The sequence below is a fragment of the Pristiophorus japonicus genome, chromosome 8 (assembly GCF_044704955.1).
Source record: "Pristiophorus japonicus isolate sPriJap1 chromosome 8, sPriJap1.hap1, whole genome shotgun sequence".
NCBI classification, from domain to species: Eukaryota; Metazoa; Chordata; class Chondrichthyes; family Pristiophoridae; genus Pristiophorus; species Pristiophorus japonicus.
This window is the reverse complement of record NC_091984.1, coordinates 159878345-159902360: the sequence shown is the minus strand read 5'-3', so window position 1 is coordinate 159902360 and position 24016 is coordinate 159878345. Positions and strand designations below refer to the sequence as shown.

The 24016-nt window shown below is 47.8% G+C and overlaps 1 protein-coding gene across 5 annotated transcripts in view; it reads left to right on the top strand.

Annotated features, from left to right (window-relative positions):
• The window catches only part of rabgap1l (RAB GTPase activating protein 1-like), a 626729-nt gene that overhangs the window by 294894 nt on the left and 307819 nt on the right, over positions 1-24016 (top strand). The window contains exon 1 of one of the 5 annotated variants that reach the window (XM_070887466.1): positions 2129-2185. The exons of the other annotated variants lie outside the window; for them this stretch is intronic. Coding sequence (XP_070743567.1) covers positions 2165-2185 — 21 coding nt within the window. The 5' untranslated portion in view covers positions 2129-2164. Of the gene's footprint in view, positions 1-2128; positions 2186-24016 lie in introns of those variants that run through there. 5 annotated transcript variants of the gene reach the window in all.

Genomic DNA, 24016 nt, shown 5'->3' with positions numbered 1-24016 from the left:
CTCGGACCTCCCGGACCTCCCGACCTCTCGGACCTCCCGGGCCTCTCGGACCTCCCGGGCCTCCCGACCTCTCGGACCTCCCGGGCCTCCCGACCTCTCGGACCTCCCGGGCCTCCCGACCTCTCGGACCTCCCGACCTCTCGGACCTCCCGACCTCTTGGACCTCCCGGACCTCCCGACCTCTCGGACCTCCCGGGCCTCTCGGACCTCCCGGGCCTCCCGACCTCTCGGACCTCCCGGGCCTCCCGACCTCTCGGACCTCCCGGGCCTCCCGACCTCTCGGACCTCCCGACCTCTTGGACCTCCCGACCTCTCGGACCTCCCGACCTCTCGGACTCCCGGACCTCCCGACCTCTCGGACTCCCGACCTCTCGGACTCCCAACCTCTCGGACTCCCGACCTCTCGGAACTCCCGGACCTCTCGGACTCCCGGACCTCCTGACCTCTCGGACCTCCCGACCTCTCGGATCTCCCGACCTCTCGGACTCCCGACCTCTCGGACCACCCGACCTCTCGGACTCCCGACCTCTCGGACCTCCCGACCTCTTGGACTCCCGACCTCTCGGACCCCCGACCTCTCGGACCCCCGGACCTCCCGACCTCTCGGACTCTCGACCTCTCGGACTCCCGGACCTCCCGACCTCTCGGACTCCCGACCTCTCGGACCTCCCGGACCTTCCGAACTCTCGGACCTCCCGAACTCTCGGATTCACATAGAGAAGATGTTTCTACTTGTGGTGGAGTACAAATCTATGGGTCATAAATATACGATAGTCACTAATAAATCTTATAAGGAATTCAGGAGAAACTTGTTTCTGAAGGGAGTGGTTAGAATGTGGAAGCTGCTACTATAAGGAGTAGTTGGGGTGAATAGCATGGATGTATTTAAGGGGAAAATAGATAAGTACATGAGGGACTAAGAAATGGAAAGATCTGCTGATGGGATTAGATGAAGAGGGATGGGAGGAGGCTCATGTGAAGCATATACACCGGCATGGACCCGTTGGGTCAAAGGGCCTGTTTCTGTGTTGTAAATTCTGTCAGAACCCAGCATTAAAAGTAACTTTGATCAACTCCCTTCTGTTGAAAAATCGTCAAAAATCTTTCGACCTCTGACAGTCTTTCAATAATGAGAAACTACCTTTAAAATGATCACCAAATCGAGCTGCACTGATCACTATAAACAACTGCAGTAATTGAGTATCAGGTGGCTGTGGTTTTGGGTAGCAGGTCTTGATCATTCTGAGTGACTGATCACTACAATGATCGGTATACAGGTTCAGCCCGAAATCCACAGTTCCGAAATTTGGCCTGACCTCCCACCGTGCCCCCCCCCCCTTATCTCGGCGGCCCAACCTCGCCCCGGCTCTCGGCGGCCCAAGCTCGCCTCCTACCCCCCTTACATTAGCCGCCCGACTTTGCCCACCCCACCAGCCCCTACCCATGTCCTAACTCGCACTAAGTTCCGCTCATCCATCACCCCTGTGCTCGTTGACCTACATCGGCTCCTGGTTAAGCATCGCCTCGATTTAAAAATTCTCATCCTTGTTTCCAAATCCTTCCATGGCCTTGCCCCCTCCCTATCTCTGTAATCTCCACCAGCCCCAGAACCCCCCCGAGACATCTGCTCTCCCCTAATTCTGGCCTCTTGAGCATCCCCGATTTTATTAGCACCACGAATGGTGGCCATGCCTTCCGCTACCAAGGCCCTAAGCTCTGAAATTCCCTCCCTAAACCTCTCTGCCTCTCTCCCCCTCTTTCCTCATTTAAGACACTCCTTAAAACCTCCCTCTTTCATCAAGCTTCTGGTCATCTGCCTTAATATCTCCTTTTGTGGCTCAGTGTCAAATATTGTTTGATAACGCTCCTTTGAAGCATCTTGTGACGTTTTGCTACGTTAAAGCCACTATATAAATACAAGTTGTTATCCTCGTGGCTGTGTTATCATAGGCTGCCCATTTCACCAGTTGAGCAAGAGATTTGGCAATTTGCGATTGGGAAATAGTTGGTGGATGCCTGTTTTTAGAAAGGGTGGGGTGGTGTGCAATATGATCAAGATGTTTCGCACATAACTCCCACCAGATGAGTCAGATGTTTGTGGTAAATCTTTACTGTGTGAAATCTGATGGTGGTAACTATACCGAGCCTCGCAGAAATCCTGCCCATGGTGCGTCCGCTAATTGTTGTAAGTACAGCTCCCATCACTTTGTGGGGCGTGTTCATCCAAATGTGATTTACCCGCTGTACCGCTATAACAGGTCTCTCTCTTTAACTGTCTCTCACTCTCTTTCTCTCTCCCGCTCATCGTCAATGCGGTCCAACAAGTTGGTTGCCTGCCATTCTTGCTGTAGCCCAGCACAGAAGTGAGCTTCTGGTGATTTATTCTCCATTTATCACAGGCCAGATAAAGGAAAGGCCTTGAGTTTTCTGTTGGTGGTAATCTGACAAAAAATCTGTAGTCGTTTAATTTCATAGAAGCATTGATATTCGGCACGGGAGGAGGTTATACAGTCCACCATGTTTGTACCGGCTGATGCTCACTCCACATCAGAGCTACCCACTCTAATCCAATTTCCCGCCTGTGTACACAACATGGGTTTAGACCAGGATTGCTCAAAGTTCTATAACCTCATCTGCTCTCCCCGTGTCTGCTCTGTAATTGAAATAAAGTTTTGCAGCGATCAATGTGAAAAGGGAAGATAATAATTCATTAAATTGTCATTAAATTCCTTAATACAGCTGTTAGCTCCCAAATAATCTGAGCACTGAAGACTCTGTAACCGGCAACTTTGAAACTGACGTTAATGGAAATGGATAATGGTTATCACTTTTTGGCCGATATAAGTGACTGCCTGTTTTAAACGTAGATGTTTTAATGGTGAGGACTATAGTTGGAAATATTAGCTGCTGGGTAAAGCAAGTGACTGGATTGAATTACTTGGATCTCTCTCTGTCTCCCTTTTCTCTCTCCCTTTTCTCTCTCCCTCTCCCCATTCTCTGTCTCCCCTTCCAACTCGCCTTCTTTCTTCATTCCCTTCTCTATCTCCCCCTTCTCTCGCTCCCCTCCAGAATTTGTATATTTTATGTAAAATTGCATCTTGCTTGGTTCACGGTGTTTCCTTGGGTGACTACCTATCTCTGCACTGAATTCCGGACTAGAGTAATCTTGTCCTGTTCTTCCTTCGTTCGCCTGGGGTTCAGCTACTCCCTGGTGTGGAAACAGTCTGGTCACTCTTGAACTCTGGCCAGGTCGTGTATGCAGTTTTGGATGTAGGATTCAGTGCCGTTGACATAAAGGGCCTTTCAGCAGAATCCGGAACACAGAAAGGACTGTGAGTATGTCTGCATTGATGGGAGCAAGGAAGCTTGTCAGGGAACGAGCTCGCACGTGTTGGATGATTTGCAGGGAGTCCCTGTTCAGAAAAGAATTTGTGCAGCGTTTCTGAAAATAGCTCTCTCATGGCTTCAGGAGCATCCATAACAAGGTGCAGAGTAATTATGCAGAGCTGAAGTCCATGAGGATGATGGCTCCACGGGTTACAGTAAGACAGGAGCCATTCGCAGGTCGATGGGGAAAGAATACATTCTACAATCGGATGCAATTAATTAGTACAGCTTAAATTATTTAACAGTGCAAGTTACCCTGCAGGCAGTTTTTATAACCATTGTGTTAAAAAAAAATCTCCCGAGAAACAATTCCACAGCTTAGCAGTGCATTATTCTCTCAGTGATTTGTCCAGATTATTCTTCAATTTTACAACTACAACAACTTGTATTTATATCGCACCTTTAACATAGTGAAACGTCCCAAGGCGCTTCACAGGAGTATTATGCGATCAAAATTTGACACCGTGTTGCATAAGTAGAAATTAGTGCAGGTGACCAAAAGCTTGCTGAAAGAGGCAGGTTTTAAGGAGCATCTTGAAGGAGGAAAGAGCGGAGGAGAGGTTTAGGGAGGGAGTTCCAGAGCTTGGGGCCTAGGCAACAGAAGGCGCGGCCACCAATGGTTGACTGATTATAATCAGGGATGCTCAGGGGGGCCGAATTAGAGGAGCGCAGACATCTCGGCGGGGTTGTGGAGCTGCAGGAGATTACAGAGATAGGGAGGGGCGAGGCCATGGAGGGATTTGAAAATAAGGATGAGAATTTTGAAAATCAAGGCGTTACTTAACCAGAAGCCAATGTAGGTCAGCGAGCACAGAGGCGATAGGTGAGAGTTAGGACACGGGCAGCTGAGTTTTGGATCACCTCCAGTTTACGTAGGGTAGAATGTGGGAGACCAGCCAGGAGTGCGTTGGAATAGTCGAGTCTAGAGGTAACAAAGTCATGGATGAGGGCTTCATAAGAATTTTTTAAGAATTAGGAACAGGAGTAGGCCATCTAGCCCCTCAAGCCTTGCCTCAGCAGTGGATGAGCCAGGTTTGCTGACGATACAAAGATGGGAGGAAAAGCAATGTGTGAGGAGGACACAAAAAATCTGCAAAAGGATATAGACAGGCTAAGTGAGTGGGCAAAAATTTGGCAGATGGAGTATAATGTTGGAACGTGTGAGGTCATGCACTTTGGCAGAAAAAAAATCAAAGAGCAAGTTATTATTTAAATGGAGAAAGATTGCAAAGTGCCGCAGTACAGCGGGACCTGGGGGTACTTGTGCATGAAACACAAAAGGATAGTATGCAGGTACAGCAAGTGATCAGGAAGGCCAATGGTATCTTGGTCTTTATTGCAAAGGGGATGGAGTATAAAAGCAGAGAAGTCTTGCTACAGCTATACAGGGTATTGGTGAGGCCACACCTGGAATACTGCGTGCAGTTTTGGTTTCCATATTTACGAAAAGATGTACTTGCTTTGGAGGCTGTTCAGAGAAGGTTCACGAGGTTGATTCCAGAGATGAGGGGGTTGACTTATGAGGAAAGGTTGAGTAGGTTGGGCTTCTACTCATTGGAATTCAGAAGAATGAGAGGTGATCTTATCGAAACGTATAAGATTATGAGGGAGCTTGAAGTGGATGTAGAGAGGATGTTTCCACTGATGGGGGAGACTAGAACTAGGGGGCACCATCTTAGAATAAGGGGCCGCCCATTTAAAACTCAGATGAGGAGAAATTTCTTCTCTGAAGGTTGTTAATCTGTGGAAGCCGGGACACTGAATAAATTTAAGACAGAAATAGACAGTTTCTTAAAGAATAAGGGGTTATGGGGAGTGGGCTGGGAAGTGGACCTGAGTCCATGATCGGATCAGCCATGATCTTATTGAATGGCGGAGCAGGCTCAAGGGGCTGTATGGCCGACTCCTGCACCTATTTCTTATGTTCTTATATTCTTATGAAATAGGCGGCCCTAGTTATGCTGTGGATGTGTGGCTGATAGCTTATTTCAGGGTCAAATATGACACCAAGGTTGCGAACAATCTGGTTCGGCCTCAGATAGGAGTTGGGCAGAGAGATGAAGTCAGTGTCTAGGGAACGGAGTTTGTGCTGGGGACTGAAAACAATGGCTTCGGTCTTCCCAATCTACAATTGGAGAACATTTGATCGTGCAAAAGCCACACTGGGACTGCAGTTTGTAAATACTGGGACTATACGGGCTGCACCACAAAGTGAATATCCCCTACCTCTGGAGTTTGAGAAATCTGGCCTGCTCCTCTGTTCCAACTCTAGTCCACCATCAAACTACTGGTCCAGCTCTGAGCACCAGATCTTACCACAGCCCTTGCTGTTCACCATGCCCAAACCTCCTTTGGATAGAGAGGTTTTCTGTTCCCAATTCTGCCAACCACCCCAGGGGAGGGTCAGTCCGGCCCAGGGGAGGGTCACTCACCACCCCCCCCCCTCCCCCGCGAGTCGGTCACTCCCCCCTCCCCCCTCCCCCCATGGATTGGTCACACTCTTCCCCACCCCACCCCCCAGCGGGTCGGTCACCGGGGCCCCGCGGGTCGGTCACTCTGTCCCACAGGTCAGTTCAAAATATTTTAAAAAGGGATGCCCTGTTAACTAAAAGGATGGATTTCCAGCCGAATTGTCCACAGTGATGAAGAACTTGAGAGCTAAAAGGACAAAGTTTAACAGAGAAAATTATGAATTAATAGGGAATTTGGACAGAAGTTTTTCACCAATAGGATTCGGGACAGGAATGGTAAACAATTGGCTTTCGAGAGGAATGAGGGCGATGACAGGATAGTGTGTTAATTTGAGCTCTAGAAAGAAGGAAAGATGCAGTATTATATCTCTGGTCGTCCCAAAGCGCTTTACCTCTAAAGTACTTTTTTGAAGTGTGGTCACTGTTGTATTGTAGGAAGCTCAGCAGCCAATTTGCGCATTCAAGGTCCCACAAACAGCAAATCCAGATAATCTGTTTTAATTATGTTGGTTGAAGGATACATATTGGCCAGGACACTGGGGAGAACTCCCCTGCTCTTGTTCTAAATAGTATTGTGTGTTCTTTTATATCCATCTGAGGCGGCAGACGTGGCCTCAGTTTAATGTCTCAATCGAAAGAAGACACCTCTGACAGTGCAGCACTCCATCAGTACTGAACTGAAGTATAGGCCGAGATTTTGTTCTCAAGTTTCTGGAGTGGGACTTGAACCTACGACCTTCTGACTCAGGTGAGGGTGCTACCCACCTAGCCCCAAATAACACCTTTAAAGAGGTGCCACCAAATAGTGACCCTTGTTGGCCACATCAGCCATTGTAACGAGATAATGTATAGCGCCCTTTAGCTAGGAGGTATAGAGAGCTGTATTGAGAGAGAGGGTATGTGAAGGAACTTTATGCCCTTTGTGATCATTGAGGGCCAAAGTGCACCACTGATTGGCTCACGCACTGCTCAACAGTTACAACTGATACAAGTGCAGCATCATAATATCGCGTGATAAATGAACCATGTGAATCGCAAACTACGAACAAGGCAAACGTTTCGCTAGCATCAAAAACTGATGTCAATATGCGTATTCGGATGTGTTTAAGGGACTTGGACACATGCCAGGGACAGTTCACCTTGAACTTAATGAATCAGGGACACCAGCGGTAATGCCACCCAGACGGGTACCAATAGCGATCAAACAAATGCTAAAAGAGGAACTCCATCGTTTGAAAAAATGACAAATCATCACGAAAGTGATTGAACCGACGGACTGGGTATCCAATTTAGTGACTGTACGAAAACCAAATGGAGAGCTATGAGTATGTATCGACCCTCAACATCTGAACAATGCCCTGAAACGTGGACACTATCCACTTCCTGTGACTGATGATATCTTGCCACTGATGTCAAATATAAAGGTCTTCACTAAAGCAGACTGCAAGGAGGGTTTCTTGCAATGTGAACTAGACACAGAGTCCTCCTACCTCATAACCTTCCAGACTCCATGGGGACAGTATCGATATAATAGATTGCCATTCGGCATCAGTCCTGCCCCAGAAATCTTCCAGCAGAAACTAGACCAGAACATCGAGGGTCTAGATGGATTCTACAAGATTGCAGATGATATGTTGATCACTGGACGCGATGAGACACTTAAAGAGGCTAATCACAATCAAGACGTAAACTTACGAAACATCAAACTAAACTTCGCTAATTTTGAATACAAGAGCTCCCAAGTGAAATACATGGGACACATACTGTCTAGTGATGGACTCAAAGCCGACCCAAGCAAAGTGGTCGCAGTCAATTAAATGCAGAAAACGCAGGATGTCGCAGGTGTACAACGATTTGTCGGCATGACAAAGTACCTCGCAAAATTCTTGCCAGATCTTTCAGATCTCAGCTTCTGTAACGACTTACTCATAAAGACACGGCCGGGAAATGGACTGAAGAACAAGACAAAGCATTTGAAGCTTTCAAACAACGCATGACAGATTCTCGGGTGCTCGGGTACTTTGACCACAAACTTGCAACCGAAGGTCAAGGCGATGCTTCAAGCAAGGGTCTTGGGTTCGTCCTTCTGCAACAGGGACAACCTCCAGCAGAAACGCGATACTCTCAAATCAAATAGGAGCTGCTTGCTCAAGTCTTCGGAATGGAACAAAACCATCAATATGTATATGGTCGCAAGATCACGCTATGGACAGACCATAAGCCTATGGTTGCTGTACGACACAAGCCGTTATCTGCAGCACCCAAGTGACTACAACGCCTGCTCATTCGGCTCAACCAATACAGCGTCAAAATAAAGTATCAACCAGGAAAAGAAATGTGCCTAGCAAACACCCTCTCACGCGCATACCTCAAAAACGTGGCGAGATCATCGACAGAAATTGCAGTGGAATGCATCCACATGGTGGACTTCCTCCCATTCTCCAAACAAGGACTGACTAACATACAATGCGCAACTGCAAGCGACTCCACACTACAACTGGCCATACAACAAATCACAACGGGATGGGCAGAAACCACACGTGAATGCTCGCCTGAAACGCATGCATACTTCAAAGTTCGTGACGAACTCACTACACAGGATGGCATAGTCTTCAAAGGCTATCGCTGTGTCAGACCAAAATCCCTGAGATCCGACATTGGTCAGTGACTTCATGCTGCCCACACTGGCGTCGAGAGCACTCTTCGACATGCCAGAGAATCTGTGTACAGGCCAGGGCTGAACAGTGACATAAAAGACTATGTTTCAAAGTGTGAAACATGTAACACCTATCAATGGAGCTAACCAAAAGAACCATTGATAAGTCACGACCTCCCTGAGAGACTGTGGGAAAAGATTGGTTGTAATATATTCACACTCGATGGCAAAGACTACTTCTGCACAGTAGACTACTACTCTGATTATTTCGAGACAGACAATTTGCATGGAAAAAAAGATGCCACTGTCATCATCAAACACCTCAAGAAACACTTCTCTAACCACGGTATTCCTGACAAGGTTCAACCTTTCAACTTTCAACAGTTCACAAACTTTGCCACAGAATATTGATTCGATTACGCAAAAAGCTCACCAGAATATCCACAAAGCAACGGAAAGGTTGAGAACGCGGTTAAGCTTGCAAAGCGGTTAATCAAGAAATCAAAGAAAGACTGTGGTGACTTCTACATGAACCTTCTCATCTGGCAAAACTCACTAACTGAAGGCCTTGATAGTTTGCCAGCACAACGCTTACTCGGTCACCACACGAAGACACACATCCCAATTGCAACTGCTCAAACCAAGAATCATACACGATGTCATCGTCAGCAAAGAAAAGAACCATGCCATACAAACACACTACTACAACAGAGGTGTTACAGCACTTCCTATACTGCAGGAAGAAGAAACAGTGAGACTCAAACAAACTGGAGAAAGCAAAGAGTGGCAAAAAGCTCAGGTTCAGAAACAAATCAGCATTCGATCATATCAGGTCATTACAGAAGATGGCCGTGAGTATCGCAGAAATAGGACACATCTGAGAGAGAGCGCTGAGACATTGATCGAAACCCCAGAGATCTCAGTGACTACACAGCCAACTAACACGCGAAACAGCACCTCAATGACAACACGTGAAAACAGGGATATGTTGCCTGATATTTCCACTCAGAGCACTGATAAAGGGACTAAAGCGATCAGTGCACAGAACACCACTGAAACAATGTTTGAGGCGAAGTAACAGAATCTGCACAACACCGAAATACCTGGAGCACTATGTATAGAAATAAGGAATCATGGACACGGGACACTTGGATAAAGAATTAATAAGACAAGGGTTTTGTTGTTGTTTGCTAAAGTTGTCGTTGTTTCTATGTTTCTAATACATGTATTCATAAGAAGTTAACTATCAGTTTATATTGAAGCTAACTTTAATTTATTTTTGTTTCTTATGAAAGGAAAGGTGTAACAAGATAATGTATAGCGCCCTCTAGATAGGAGGTAGATATAATATAGAGCACCCTCTAGCTCGGAAGTATCGATATAATGTATAGCGCCCTCGAGCTTGGAGGTTTAGGGAGCTGTATTGAGAGAGAGGGTCTGTGAAGGAACGCCATCTAAGCTCCACATGGCTGTCTGAGATCTCCCAAATAAATAGTTAAGTTGAACTAAGAGTGTTCAAGAGTATAAAATACAGTCTAATCGCATTCTCCTCACTCCCAATGCCCTTTAGACATACTATTTAGACATAATAAGTAATTGAGGTACAGGTCGGTGACTGCTGAACAAATCATTCATCAGAAACAGGGTTTCATCTCACGCTGTCCTTTTGTTTATTAAGTCTCCTTCACAAGTAGAATACAATGAGAACCAGCTTTACAGAACAGCCCTCAGTTGTTTCCCGCATCTGCTGCCTGACAGATGTGGTTTGTGCTCTCACAGTTCACTTTTATCAGTAACAGTGCATTTGTATTCCACGCACCAGCCCACCCAGTTATAAATGGCGCCATAAATCAGGTGTAAAAATTCCCAGTTCAAATCAGGGCAGCCATCAGCTGAATTCTCCTTCTCTGCTAATTTTGAAGACGGCTGCAACTCCAGGGCAGACTGCTCCTGAGTGACTTGCTAATATATTCATTAAAACCGAATTCAAATAAATGAAATGTGTTACATAAAAATAAAGAGCAAGCCGTATACATCAGGGCTACTCAGTGGAGAGCTGCAGCTCAGGTAGTTAATTCTGTGTTCCGAGTTCCTGATGCGTTCTCTCCCTCTGCTCTGGCCTTGTTATGGTCCCTTTCACAGCTGGGCAGCAGCACCTCATGAAAATAGTTTGAGATGCAATTAGACACGAGGCATAACTAATGTAACAAAAGCGTCAGAATTTTTAGTCTAGGTAAAGGGATTCAGACACAACAAGGAAAAAGAGCAAACCTTGCCAACTAATCTCCTTTTCCCCACCGCATCTATTCAGAATCATAGCATCGTACAACACAGGAGGAGGCCATTTGGCCTATCGTGCCTGCGCCGGCTCTGTGGTAGAGCGATCCAAGTAGTCCCATTCCCCCTGCTCTCTCCCCATTGTGCTGCAAGTATTTATCCACTTCCCCTTTGAACATTATTGTTGACTCTGTTTCCACCGCCCTTTCCGGCAGCGTGACCCAGATCACAACAACTCACTTCCCCTCTGGTTCTTTTACCAATGACCTGAAATCCGTGTCCTCTGGTTACTGACTCCCCCGCCACTAGTGGAAACAGTTTCCCCCTATTTACTTTATCAATCCCCTCTTAATTTTGAACACCTCCATTAAATCTCACTGTGACGCTCTCAGCTTCACGAAGAACAATCCCAGCTTCTCTGGTATCTCCACATAACTGTAATCCCTCATTGCTGGTACCGTTCTGGTAAATTTCTTCCGCAAAGAGTAGCAAATCCGCAAACTCTCTTTGAAATGATTATAATGACAATTTGGTCATCGTCGCTCTGATAGTTATCGTAGAATCACATAACGTTACAGCACAGAAACGGATCATTTGTCTCATCAAGCCTGTGCTGGTCTTTTTCTCGAGTTCCAGCCTCTTGTTTCTTTCTCAGACCCCTTTAATATTGCTCTATCTGTACTCTCTCGGCTCAGTTAAACACTGCTGCATTTAGACAACATTAGCGTCCTCGACCAGGCCAACATCCCCAGCATTGAAGCACTGACCACACACGATCAGCTCCACTGGGCGGGCCATATAGTCCGCATGCCTGACACGAGACTCCCAAAGCAAGTACTCTACTCGGAACTCCGTCACGGCAAACGTGCCAAAGGTGGGCAGAGGAAACGTTACAAGAACACCCTCAAAGCCTCCCCGATAAAGTGCAACATCCCCACTGACACCTGGGAGTCCCTGGCCAAAGGCCGCCCTAAGTGGAGGAAGAGCATCCGGGAGGGCGCTGAGCACCTCGAGTCTCATCGTCGAGAGCATGCAGAAACCAAACGCAGGCAACGGAAAGTGCGCGCGGCAAACCAGCCCCACTCACCCTTTCCCTCAACGACTATCTGTCCCACCTGTGACAGGGACTGTGGCTCTCGTATTGGACTGTTCAGCCACCTAAGGACTCATTTTAAGAGTGGAGGCAAGTATTCATCGGTTCCAAGGAACCGTCTATGATGATGATGATATACATATTAAGGAATTGAGGTGCGGATCAGTGAACTGAGCAAGTCATTCGTCAGAATCCGAGCATTTCATTTCAACTGGTGCTTTCCCCCCTCCCCCCAATCCCCCAAGAGTCTCCTCCACAAGTAGGACTGCACGAGGGCATTATCAAAGACTGGATGAATCATTTGTGGCGCACTACAACAGAACGATGCATGGCACCCTGCACTGGTGACAGATTGAACAGAGAGACTTCAAAGGATGCTCATGTAGACCATCCAGTCCCAGTAGAGAACTAGAAAACCCCTGAGCAGTTACTTTGCCAGAGATTAAAGATCAGAGCGCTGAGAACTGCTGCTTGTTTTCGTCAACAACAAACGCCAGGATTAATATTAGTTGATATCCAGGCACTACTGCACTGCTAAATTCAGCTGTGTGCCTGAGTGCTGCTTGGATTTGTATCCCTGACTCAGTCATGTGTATAATGAGCTCCATCCTCTCTCACTTCAAGCATCCTTGCAGTCAACATACTGGTGTGATGGCCATGCCACAACTCACCAGTCCTTCCTCCGTTTCAATTTTATTCTTTTCAGTTGGTTCTCTCTTCCTCGCCCTTCTTCCTTGATGGTGCTGACTTACCCAGGGGTTAGAGTTCCAGATACGTGGGCAGATACAGCAGGAGCGGCAAGGTTGGGGCGAGGGAGCAGCGAGAGACTGTGGAGGGTCGTGATCGGGGCCCAGGGGAGGCGTGAGTTTGGGGCCAGGGGCAACACGGACCAGCCCACACTACGATATGTGTGCGCACTAGGTCCGTGCAGCAGAGCAGGTCTCCAGTCGTCCTGGTTAACCCTTGCCACTGGACCAAGACCTAGCTCTGTCAAGCCCGTGTGGTGGCTGGTGTGCAACGGTCACCCCACGTTAAAAAAATCCACACACAGGTATCTTCCACCCTTCAACATGTAGTCCGGGACCTTCATTGAAACACCTGTGAACTCGTCCTTTTTTGGTGTGGAAGCAAGTCATCCTCGTTTCGAGGTACCGCCCATGATAATGAGAGTTCCATGGGATCTCGCCCAAGTGCGATCCCCTTTACCCGTCAGCCTCGTTCATATGTGCTTTGGCAGCTTACTCAGCCGCCGCCATCACGCCCGAGCCTGCTCCTGTTCCTGTTCCTTCCTCAATGCGTCCATTCATGCACGGACCTTCTATCCAGGGTCACCGGACAGCAATCTGGCGGGAGTGATCTGGCTAATCTTTTCTGCCCTGGCTAGGGGGGCACTGAGGCCAAGTCTACCAATCATCCAAATCGGATCGTGGATGGCAAGGGCCTTGTTTGCAGGTGAATGGACATTGTGGAGGGAATGGCGGAGCGAGGAGGCAATTGTTGATCTGCTGGTGGAGTCCAAGGGGCAGTGGTGGATAGGGTGAGTGGGACGGGAAGCTGGGAACTTCAGTTCATCCAAAACTGTTGCCTGTATCCAACATTGACTCCCAGTACCCCAACATCTCAATTATAAAAATCCTCATCCTTGTGTGCGAACCACTTCATGGCCTCATCCCTCCTTATTCTGTAACCGCCTACAACCCCCCCCGCCCTCCGATTTCTCCATTACAACAACTCTGGCCTATTGTGCACCCCTCCTTCCTTCTACCCACAATTGGCGGCTGTACCTCCAGCTACCTAGGCACCACTTTCTGGAATTCCTCCCGAGACCCTTTCCACCCCTCTTTCCTCCTTTATCGCCCACCTCTTTCGCCAAGTATTTAGTCACACCTCGGAATGTCTCCTTTGGACTAGCGTCCATCTTTTTCTGATTACACCTCTGTGAAGCGCTTTAGGACATTTTCCTATGTTGAAGGCCATATATAAATTCTAGTTGTTGCTGTCTTTATTCTTTCTTACTATACCGTCCCTTTGGATTGACATTTTCATGCTAGTTTAATTATCTGGATGGAACCTGTGTGCAAGGGGGTCGTTTATCCACTTTGTTGTGCCAGCTCTGGCTCAGTTGACAGCACTCTTATCTCTGAGTCAGAAAGGTTGTGAGCTCCAGTCCCATTCCAGAGACATGAGCACATAAATCTAGGCTGACATTCCAGTGCAGTGCTGAGTGAGCTGCCGTCTTTTGGATGAGACATTGAACCAAGTCTGGCCTCTCAGGTGCATACAAAAGATTCCACGGCACTTTTCGAAGAAAAGCAGGGCAGTTCTCCTCGGTGCCCTCATCAATATTTATCTCTCAACCAACATCTGAAACAGATTATCTGGTCATTATGTTATTGCAGTTTGCGGGATCTTTCTGTGCGCAAATTGGCTGCCGCGTCTCTCTGTTACAACAGTGACTACACTTCAAAAAGACAGCTGTTGAGCTCTTGCGGACATTCTGCGGTTGTGAAAGGTGCTAAATAAATGCAATTTTTTTCTTCCTTCCTCCCTCCCCCACCCTCCCTCATAACATTGTGTAAAAAAAAAACCTTTTAACTTGACGTTTTTCAGTGACGATGTTGCTGTACTGTCAATGTTTTGGTTTCTGGCGAATGCCCTTGTGTCATGCAGAAGAACAACGACCACACGGCTCTTCCCAAGGTCCCATTAGAAAGGTCGGGTACCGCAGGGAAATTATTCTAACCTCTGTGTCCAATGAGATAGAGACCGAGCCTCCGTGGCATGTAGGATGCACCATCAATCAAAGATATGGTGGCCGCTTCCCTGGGAGCTCATGTTTTTACAAATCCTGATGGTTTGGGCTCCTATGCTGATCCCATGCTGATTCAGCCCCCGGCTGACGTGATCCCCGAGCAGCGTGGACCCTGTGGACGACCTCGTAAAATGGTACGGTGAGCTCATAATACTGTTTAATGTTAACAAGGTCATAATAACCTAAATTGCCTCCCCTGCCGCTGCATGTTGGGTCTGTTCAGCCCTGACAGACCTGACATTTGGGCAAGTAGCGTGGAGACGGGATGACAGCGGGATTCCCACCTGACCCGCCACCAGACGCGCCCACTGAGCCCCCGGGATATTCCCACTGTTGTAATGTAGGGAAATGTGGCAGGCAATTTGCGCACAGCAAGGTTCTGTAAACAGCAATGAAATAAATAATCATCGTCTGTTGTAGTTTTTGGTCGAGGAATTAATATTGGCCAGGTCACCGGGCAGGGGAAACTCACCTGCTCATCTTCAAATCAGTGCCATGGAATTTTTCACATCAACCTGAGAGGACATGCTGGGCCTTGGTTTAACGTCTCATCTGAAGGAAGGCACCTCCAACAGTGCAGCACTCCCTCAGCACTGCACTGGAGTTCCAGCCGAGATTGTGTGTTCAAGTTCCTGGAGTGGGACTTGAACCCACAACCTTCTGACTCAGAGGCGAGAGTGCTGCACACTGAGTCAGTGCAGGCACCTGTAGCTATAAACCGGTGCAATAAAGAGGCAGAAAGACAATCTGTTACTGACCAGAGCATTCATTTCAAGAATGCAGAGGGTTACACCTGTCACCTTAAAGAGATACACACCCATACTTCAGCAACGTAATAATACATTGTGCCTTAGACGGTGTGATCCTCCCATCTTTATAAAACTGTGAATCTTTTGACTTCTATGGGCAGCGACTTGGGAGCTTCACTCTTATAGAACATCTGTTATATACAACATATTTTGTCTATCACACCTGTCTTTATATGCAAATTTCAGTCTCACAAATCAACAGTGTACTGCTAAACTTCCCCCAGCAACATAAAATATCTGTTTGTCACAGGAGTCAGAATATCTGTAACGTCCAATTAACTTTAGCAAGGGCACTGTTTAAAAAAAGCAGAGATAAAGAAAGCCACCTGCCATTTGCCATCTGTAAACATCTTTCATCAAAGAGCAATTCAACGCCGAGTTCAACACTTTGGGAGAGTAATCCGGCCGGGCCTCAGTTGGGTGGTGTCCCGGGCGGAACGGTAAATTTTGCGCTGGCAAATGATTTGCGTCTGCCACCGCAAAGTTCACCAGCTGTGCCCTGAGTGTGGGGCGGGGTGCTAAGGGAGGTGATGCAGGTCTCTTTTAGGACGCATGGGCGGCTGAGTGGAAAATCCCGAGCTAAACAGCTGGCCTCGGAGTGCCGTAACAGAGGTCCGTGGGGAAAAAAACCCACCAAAAACATTCCCAATACGTAGCTCATGCCGCCACAACATAAATCGCAAAAAAAACCAATCCCACTTATTGAGGTCGTCATTACTTACCTCCCTGCGGCCACTTGGAAGCTTGCAATGCCTGCTTTCACAGGTGGTCCCACCAGGGGGCGCTAGGGAGCGCTAAGGGTCGGGAGACAACCAAAAATCGAGCTGGTGTCGCAACCAGGGGGCACTGCAAAACAGCTCGCCACTTCCGGGCGGTAATGCTCCGCGCCCCACCGATACCGGCTCCAAATGTCCCGGCAGGGCGCTGGAAGCTGGCTACACGCCCGGAAATGCTTCCCACTGCTCCGGGGCAAAAACAGAGCTCGCAACAAGTTGAAAATCCAGCCCTTTGTGTTTAATTAACAGCAATTAGTTTTTGTAGCCTTAAAGTGACATAGCCAACATCCCCTCTAATTCTTTTATTCGTGTGTGGCCCCTTTAACTGTACTGCGCAGCCGTGCATGTGCGGTATCTCTTCCAGCTGGTGAGCCGCCTGTGCGGGACCTCCCTAATGCCGTGCGCCTGTGCAGCATAGAGGGAACATTGGACGTAAGGTAACCTTATCAACAGCACCTGTGGTTTAATATTCCTCATCCAACGCAGCGTGCGCAATGCCATGCGAGAGATGTGCTAATATTTTAAATGTAAATGACATGAGAATTTCTGGACCTTTTGAGATTATACAAAGTGAACTCGGGGGAAGTTGTGTATTTATAGCTTTTATTTATTTCCTCACATTAATCAAACTTTTGAATGCAGTCACCTCATTCACAGAAGCAATCCCTGGAAAGGCTTTTCTTCCATTAAAATTGCACTCTGCCCTGAATTAGAATTCCCTGTGATATCTGAGAGCGACAGTCGTTCATTCTTGTTACAAATTAGGATCCAAACTCTCAGTTCACAGCGGGTTCTCACAGAAATTATTTATTTATACATGGCTTTCACTTCAGATTAGGATGTACTTGCTGGCTGCAATGGCCTTGTCGGGTAATTAGACGAGTGCCGATTGTGCCTCCTGCCTCTGTAGCCACTTCCACAGCTACAGCTTTTGATCACCCTTCCTAATCTCTCCTCCTCTGGCTCAGTGGTCTTTTCTTTCCCACCTTAGAATCATAATTCACGGAAGGAGGCCATTCGGCCCATTGTTCCTGTGCCGGCAGGCCCTCTGTATAGCATGGGAACGGTAGCTTAGTGGTTATGTTACTGGTCTAACAATTCCCGGCCTGCAAGACCATCAACTGGCCGGGGCCATTAGAGTCAGCAGCGTGCGGCAGCCCGGCCCGGAAATCGGCGTGGTCCCGGCCTGCAAGACCATCAGCAGGCTGGGGCCATTGGAGGGAGCAACGTGTGGTGGCATGCCACTGCAGGGAGCAGCGCGTGCTGCGTGTGTACAGGGCTGCAAAGCCAGGCACAGCAGGAGTGGCGAGATTGGGGCGAAGGAGCGGCGAGGTCTGGGCGAAGGAGCGGCAAGAGTTCGTAGAGGGACGTGCTCGAGTCCCAGGAGAGGCGTGAGTTCGGGGCCCAGAAGAGGCGAGGGCCCAGGGGCAGCACGGGCCAGCCCACAGTGCGATATGTGTGCACACTAGGTCCGTGCAGCAGAGGTGGTCTCCAGTCATCTTGGTTAACCCTTGCCACTGGACCAAGACCTAGCTCTGTCAAGCCCGTGTGGTGGCTGGTGTGCAACGGCCACCCCATGTTAAAAAATTCCAAGCACAGGCATCTTCCACCCTTTGGGATCTGGAATATTAGATCCTTCATTGTAAACTCACCCTTTTTGGTGTGGAAGCAAGTCATCCTCGTTTCGAGGGACTGCCTATGATTGACCAGTAATGCAGAAGTCTGGACGAATGATCCGGTGACATGAATTCAAATCCCACCATAGCTTTTTGGTTTTACTAGAAAACTACTTAAACTTAGAGGTGATCTAATACTTTGCTGCCCGTGTCCTAACTCGCACCAAATCCCGCTCGCCCATCACCCCCTGTGCTCGCTGACCTTCATTGGCTTCCGGTTAAGCAACGCTTCGATTTCAAAATTTTCATCCTTGCTTTCAAATCCCTCCGTGGCCTCGCTCCATCCTACCTCCAATCTCCTCCAGCCCCATAACCCCCCGAGATGTCTGCGTTGGCGGGGGGGAGGGGACGTTGGTCGGGGGGGGGGCAGTGCGGGGGAGGGGGAGCGTTGGCGGGGGAGGGGGGTATTCGGGGGGGGGGTCCACATGTTCTTCGCGCGTCTGTATACAGCGACATCTTTAACATCAACCTCTTGATCAGTGTTTCATCCGATTTCATGAATAACTTCCTGCTCCCGGCCTAGAAACATAGAAAATAGGTGCAGGAGTAGGCCATTCGGCCCTTCGAGCCTGCACCACCGTTCAGTAAGATCATGGCTGATCATTCCCTCAGAACCCCATTCCTGCTTTCTCTCCATACCCCTTGATCCCTTTAGACGTAAGGGCCATATCTAACTCCCTCTTGAATATATCCAATGAACTGTCTTTAACAACTCTCTGCAGCAGGGAATTCCACAGGTTAACAACTCTGAGTGAAGAAGTTTCTCCTCATCTCAGTCCTAAATGGCCTACCCCTTATTCTAAGACTGTGACCCCCTGGTTCTGGACTTCCCCAACATCGAGAACATTCTACCCGCATCTAATCTGTCCCGTCCCGTCAGAATCTTATATGTTTCTATAAGATCCCCTCTCATCCTTCTAAACTCCAATGTATAAAGGTCCAGTTGATCCAGTCTCTCCTCATATGTCAGTCCTGCCATCCCAGGAATCAGTCTGGTGAACCTTCGCTGCACTCCCTCAATAGCAAGAACGTCCTTCCTCAGATTAGGAGACCAAAACTGAACGCAATATTCCAGGTGAGGCCTCACCAAGGCCCTGTACAACTGCAGTAAGACCTCCCTGCTCCTATACTCAAATCCCCTAGATATGAAGGCCAACATACCATTTGCCGCCTTCACTGCCTGCTGTACCTGCATGCCAAGTTTCAATGACTGATGTACCATGACACCCAGGTCTCATTGCACCTCCCCTTTTCCTAATCTGCCGCCATTCAGATAATATTCTGTTTTCGCGTTTTTACCCCCAAAGTGGATAACCTCATATTTTATCCACATTATACTGCATCTGCCATGCATTTGCCCACTCACCTAACCTGTCCAAGTCACCCTGCAGCCTCCTAGCATCCCCCTCACAGCTCACACCGCCACCCAGTTTAGTGTCATCTGCAAACTTGGAGATATTACACTCAATTCCTTCATCCAAATCATTGATGTATATTGTAAAGAGCTGGGGTCCCAGCACTGAGCCCTGCGGCACTCTACTAGTCACTGCCTGCCATTCTGAAAAGGATCAGTTTATCCCGACTCTCTGCTCCCTGTCTGGCCTATGGGTTCTTTCTTAAAAATGGTCATGCTGGGAACCATCGATATGAGCAACATGGTTTCTGCGCACTGTGTCAGAAAGGCAATTAGTCACCACTGCAGTCTGTTGCACTATTCATAAGATGCAGCTTCTTTTAATACTCTGTTTCCTTAAAGGAAATCAGTTACAGTCTGTGTGTCTGGCACCTGTTGTAATGTTCTCCTTTGACATTGCACATCCATCTTCTTTATTACCAACACCCTACTTAGCTTTCACACTGGACACACTTTCATGTAAATTAAGGCCAAGGAAGTGGCATACAAATTGGCCAGAAATAGCAGCAAACCCAGAGACTGGGAGAAATTTAGAACTCAGCAGAGGAAGACAAAGGGTTTGATTAGGGCAGGGAAAATAGAGTACGAGAGGAAGCTTGCAGGGAACATTAAGATGGATTGCAAAAGTTTCTATAGATATGTAAAGAGAAAAAGGTTAGTAAAGACAAATGTAGGTCCCCTGCAGTCAGATTCAGGGGAAGTCATAACGGGGAACAAAGAAATAGTGTACCAATTGAACAAGTACTTTGGTTCGGTATTCACTAAGGAGGACACTAACAACATTCCGGATATAAGAAGGGTCAGAGGGTCTAGTAAGGAGGAGGAACTGAGGGAAATCCTTATTAGTCGGGAAATTGTGTTGGGGAAATTGATGGGATTGAAGGCCGATAAATCTCCAGGGCCTGATGGACTGCATCCCAGAGTACTTAAGGAGGTGGCCTTGGAAATAGCGGATGCATTGACAGTCATTTTCCCACATTCCATTGACTCTGGATCAGTTCCTATCGAGTGGAGGGTAGCCAATGTAACCCCACTTTTTAAAAAAGGAGGGAGAGAGAAAACAGGGAATTATAGACCGGTCAGCCTGACATTGGTAGTGGGTAAGATGATGGAATCAATTATTAAGGATGTCATAGCAGCGCATTTGGAAAGAGGTGACATGATAGGTCCAAGTCAGCATGGATTTGTGAAAGGGAAATCATGCTTGACAAATCTTCTGGAATTTTTTGAGGATGTTTCCAGTAGAGTGGACAAGGGAGAACCATTTGATGTGGTATATTTGGACTTTCAGAAGGCTTTCGACAAGGTTCCACACAAAAGATTAATGTGCAAAGTTAAAGCACATGGGATTGGGGGTCGTGTGCTGACATGGATTGAGAACTGGTTGTCAGACAGGAAGCAAAGAGTAGGAGTAAATGGGTACTTTTCAGAATGGCAGGCGGTGACTACTGGGGTACCGCAAGGTTCTGTGCTGGGGCCCCAGCTGTTTACACTGTATATTAATGATTTAGACGAGGGGACTAAATGTAGTATCTCCAAATTTGAGGATGACACTGAGTTAGGTGGCAGTGTGAGCTGCGAGGAGGATGCTATGAGGCTGCAGAGTGACTTGGATAGGTCAGGTGAGTGGGCAAATGCATGGCAGATGAAGTATAATGTGGATAAATGTGAGGTTGTCCACTTTGGTGGTAAAAACAGAGAGACAGACTATTATCTGAATGGTGACAGATTAGGAAAAGGGGAGGTGCAACGAGACCTGGGTGTCATGGTACATCAGTCATTGAAGGTTGGCATGCAAGTACAGCAGGCGGTTAAGAAAGCAAATGGCATGTTGGCCTTCATAGTGAGGGGATTTGAGTACAGGGGCAGGGAGGTGTTGCTATAGTTGTACAGGGCCTTGGTGAGGCCACACCTGGAGTATTATGTACAGTTTTGGTCTCCTAACCTGAGGAAGGACATTCTTGTTATTGAGGGAGTGCAGCGAAGGTTCACCAGACTGATTCCCGGGATGGCGGGACTGACCTATCAAGAAAGACTGAATCAACTGGGCTTGTATTCACTGAAGTTCAGAAGAATGAGAGGGGACCTTATAGAAACGTTTAAAATTCTGATGGGTTTAGACAGGTTAGATGCAGGAAGAATATTCACAATGTTGGGGAAGTCCAGAACCAGGGGTCACAGTCTAAGGATAAGGGGTAAGCCATTTAGGACCGAGATGAGGAGAAACTTCTTCACCCAGAGAGTGGTGAACCTGTGGAATTCTCTACCACAGAAAGTTGTTGAGGCCAATTCACTAAATATATTCAAAAAGGAGTTAGATGTAGTCCTTACGACTAAGGGGATCAAGGGGTATGGCAAGAAAGCAGGAATGGGGTACTGAAGTTGCATGTTCAGCCATGAACTCATTGAATGGCGGTGCAGGCTAGAAGGGCCGATTGGCCTACTCCTGCACCTATTTTCTATGTTTCTGTGTTTCTAAGGCAAGTAAAGAGAGGAGTGTGTGTGTGTGTGTCCGACAATTGGGAGTGAACTGGAAATGAGGAAGTTGGGGTCAGCACTACAAGGGGCTATACATCACATCCCATGGTTTAAGATTATCAGCTAGTTGATCTTTTGTAGTATTACTATGGATCAAAAATAATGGTGTCTTTTTTGCTTTTCTCTCCCACTCTTCGTGTGTTTCATAGAAACTTAGAAATTAGGTGCAGGAGTAGGCCATTCGGCCCTTCGAGCCTGCACCGCCATTCAATAAGACCATGGCTGATCATTCCCTCAGTACCCCTTTACTGCTTTCTCTCCATACCCCTTGATCCCCTAAGCCTTAGGGGCCATATCTAACTCCCTCTTGAATATATCCAAAGAACTGGCATCAACAACTCTCTGCGGCAGGGAATTCCATAGGTTAACAACTCTCTGAGTGAAGAAGTTTCTCCTCATCTTAGTCCTAAATGGCCTACCCCTTATCCTATGTCCCCTGGTTCTGGACTTTCCCAACATCGGGAACATTCTTCCTGCATCTAATCTGTCCAGTCCCGTCAGAATCTTATACGTTTCTATGAGATCTCCTCTCATTCTTCTAAACTTCAGTAATAAAGGCCCAGTCTCTCCTCATATGGCAGCCCAGCCATCCCTGGAATCAGTCTGGTGAACCTTCGCTGCACTCCCTGAATAGCAAGAACGTCCTTCCTCAGATTAGGAGATCAAAACTGAACACAATATTCCAGGTGAGGCCTCACTATGGCCCTGTACAACTGCAGTAAGACCTCCTGCTCCTATACTCCTATACTGGGCTTGTATTCACTGAAGTTCAGAAGAATGAGAGGGGACCTTATAGAAACGTTTAAAATTCTGATGGGTTTAGACAGGTTAGATGCAGGAAGAATATTCACAATGTTGGGGAAGTCCAGAACCAGGGGTCACAGTCTAAGGATAAGGGGTAAGCCATTTAGGACCGAGATGAGGAGAAACTTCTTCACCCAGAGAGTGGTGAACCTGTGGAATTCTCTACCACAGAAAGGTATGAGGGCGAACATACCATTTGCCTTCTTCACCGCCTGCTGTACCTGCATGCTCACTTTCAGTGACTGATAAGCCATGACACCCAGGTCTCGTGTTCCTCCCCTTTTCCTAATCTGCCGCCATCCAGATAATATTCTGCTTTCGTGTTTTTACCCCCAAAATGGATAACCTCACATTTATCCACATTATACTGCATCTGCCATGCATTTGCCCACTCACCTAACCTGTCCAAGTCACCCTGCAGCCTCTTAGCGTCCTCCTCACAGCTCACACCGCCACCCAGTTTAATGTCATCTGCAAACTTGGAGATATTACACTCAGTTCCTTCATCTAAATGTTTCTGTTTGTCTACCATTCTTTTCATTCTGTCATAGGGCTAGATTTTACACTTTTGTGCAGATCGCCCAAAAATGGGCATTATTTCCGGCATGGGCGGCAAAAATGGGTTTTTCAGATCGCCAGCTTGTCGCTCATTCTCAAAGTCCCTAGTCTCCATTTTTGAAATTGGGCGTTACCGCGAGCGATATGAAATGGGCGGTAGCGTTAAATCTCTCTGACCTTCTGCCGTAAAGTGTCGCCGTCCTTAGCAATGGCAACGCTCGATTCCTGTGATTCAGGAGGTCAAGGGTCATCATGACATGCGCAGAAGAGGAGTCAGAGAGAGAGGGAGCTCAGAGGCACAGAAAGCGTGTGTGGCTATGGTGTGTGCTTGTCTGGCTGTTGTGGGAGGCACGAGGGAGATTCACCAGCAGCAAAAAGCCTACTAAGCACCAAGAACATCGGTGGCACCGAGTTTTTGTCCAACAAATAATATATAACATGGAAGGGATGGAGGAGGCCCTGGAGCTGGTAGCCAGGAACACTGGTGGCAGAGGGCTCCCAGTGGTCCCGGAGCGCGGCACTGCACCCCAAGGTACCGCATCTCCATTGCCAACGACACATGAGAGTCAGGAGCATCATCTTGCTTCTGGCTCGGAGCACGTTCCCACCTCGGGACCATCCTCTCCCATATCCGTCCAAGCAGCAGTTCGGCCATTATTTCCCCCCCCCCCCCCCAATGAAGCAGTGCCTGAGGAGTTCCTTGTCTAGGCAGTTTGTAGTCAGGAGTCAGAAGGGGAAGGGATAG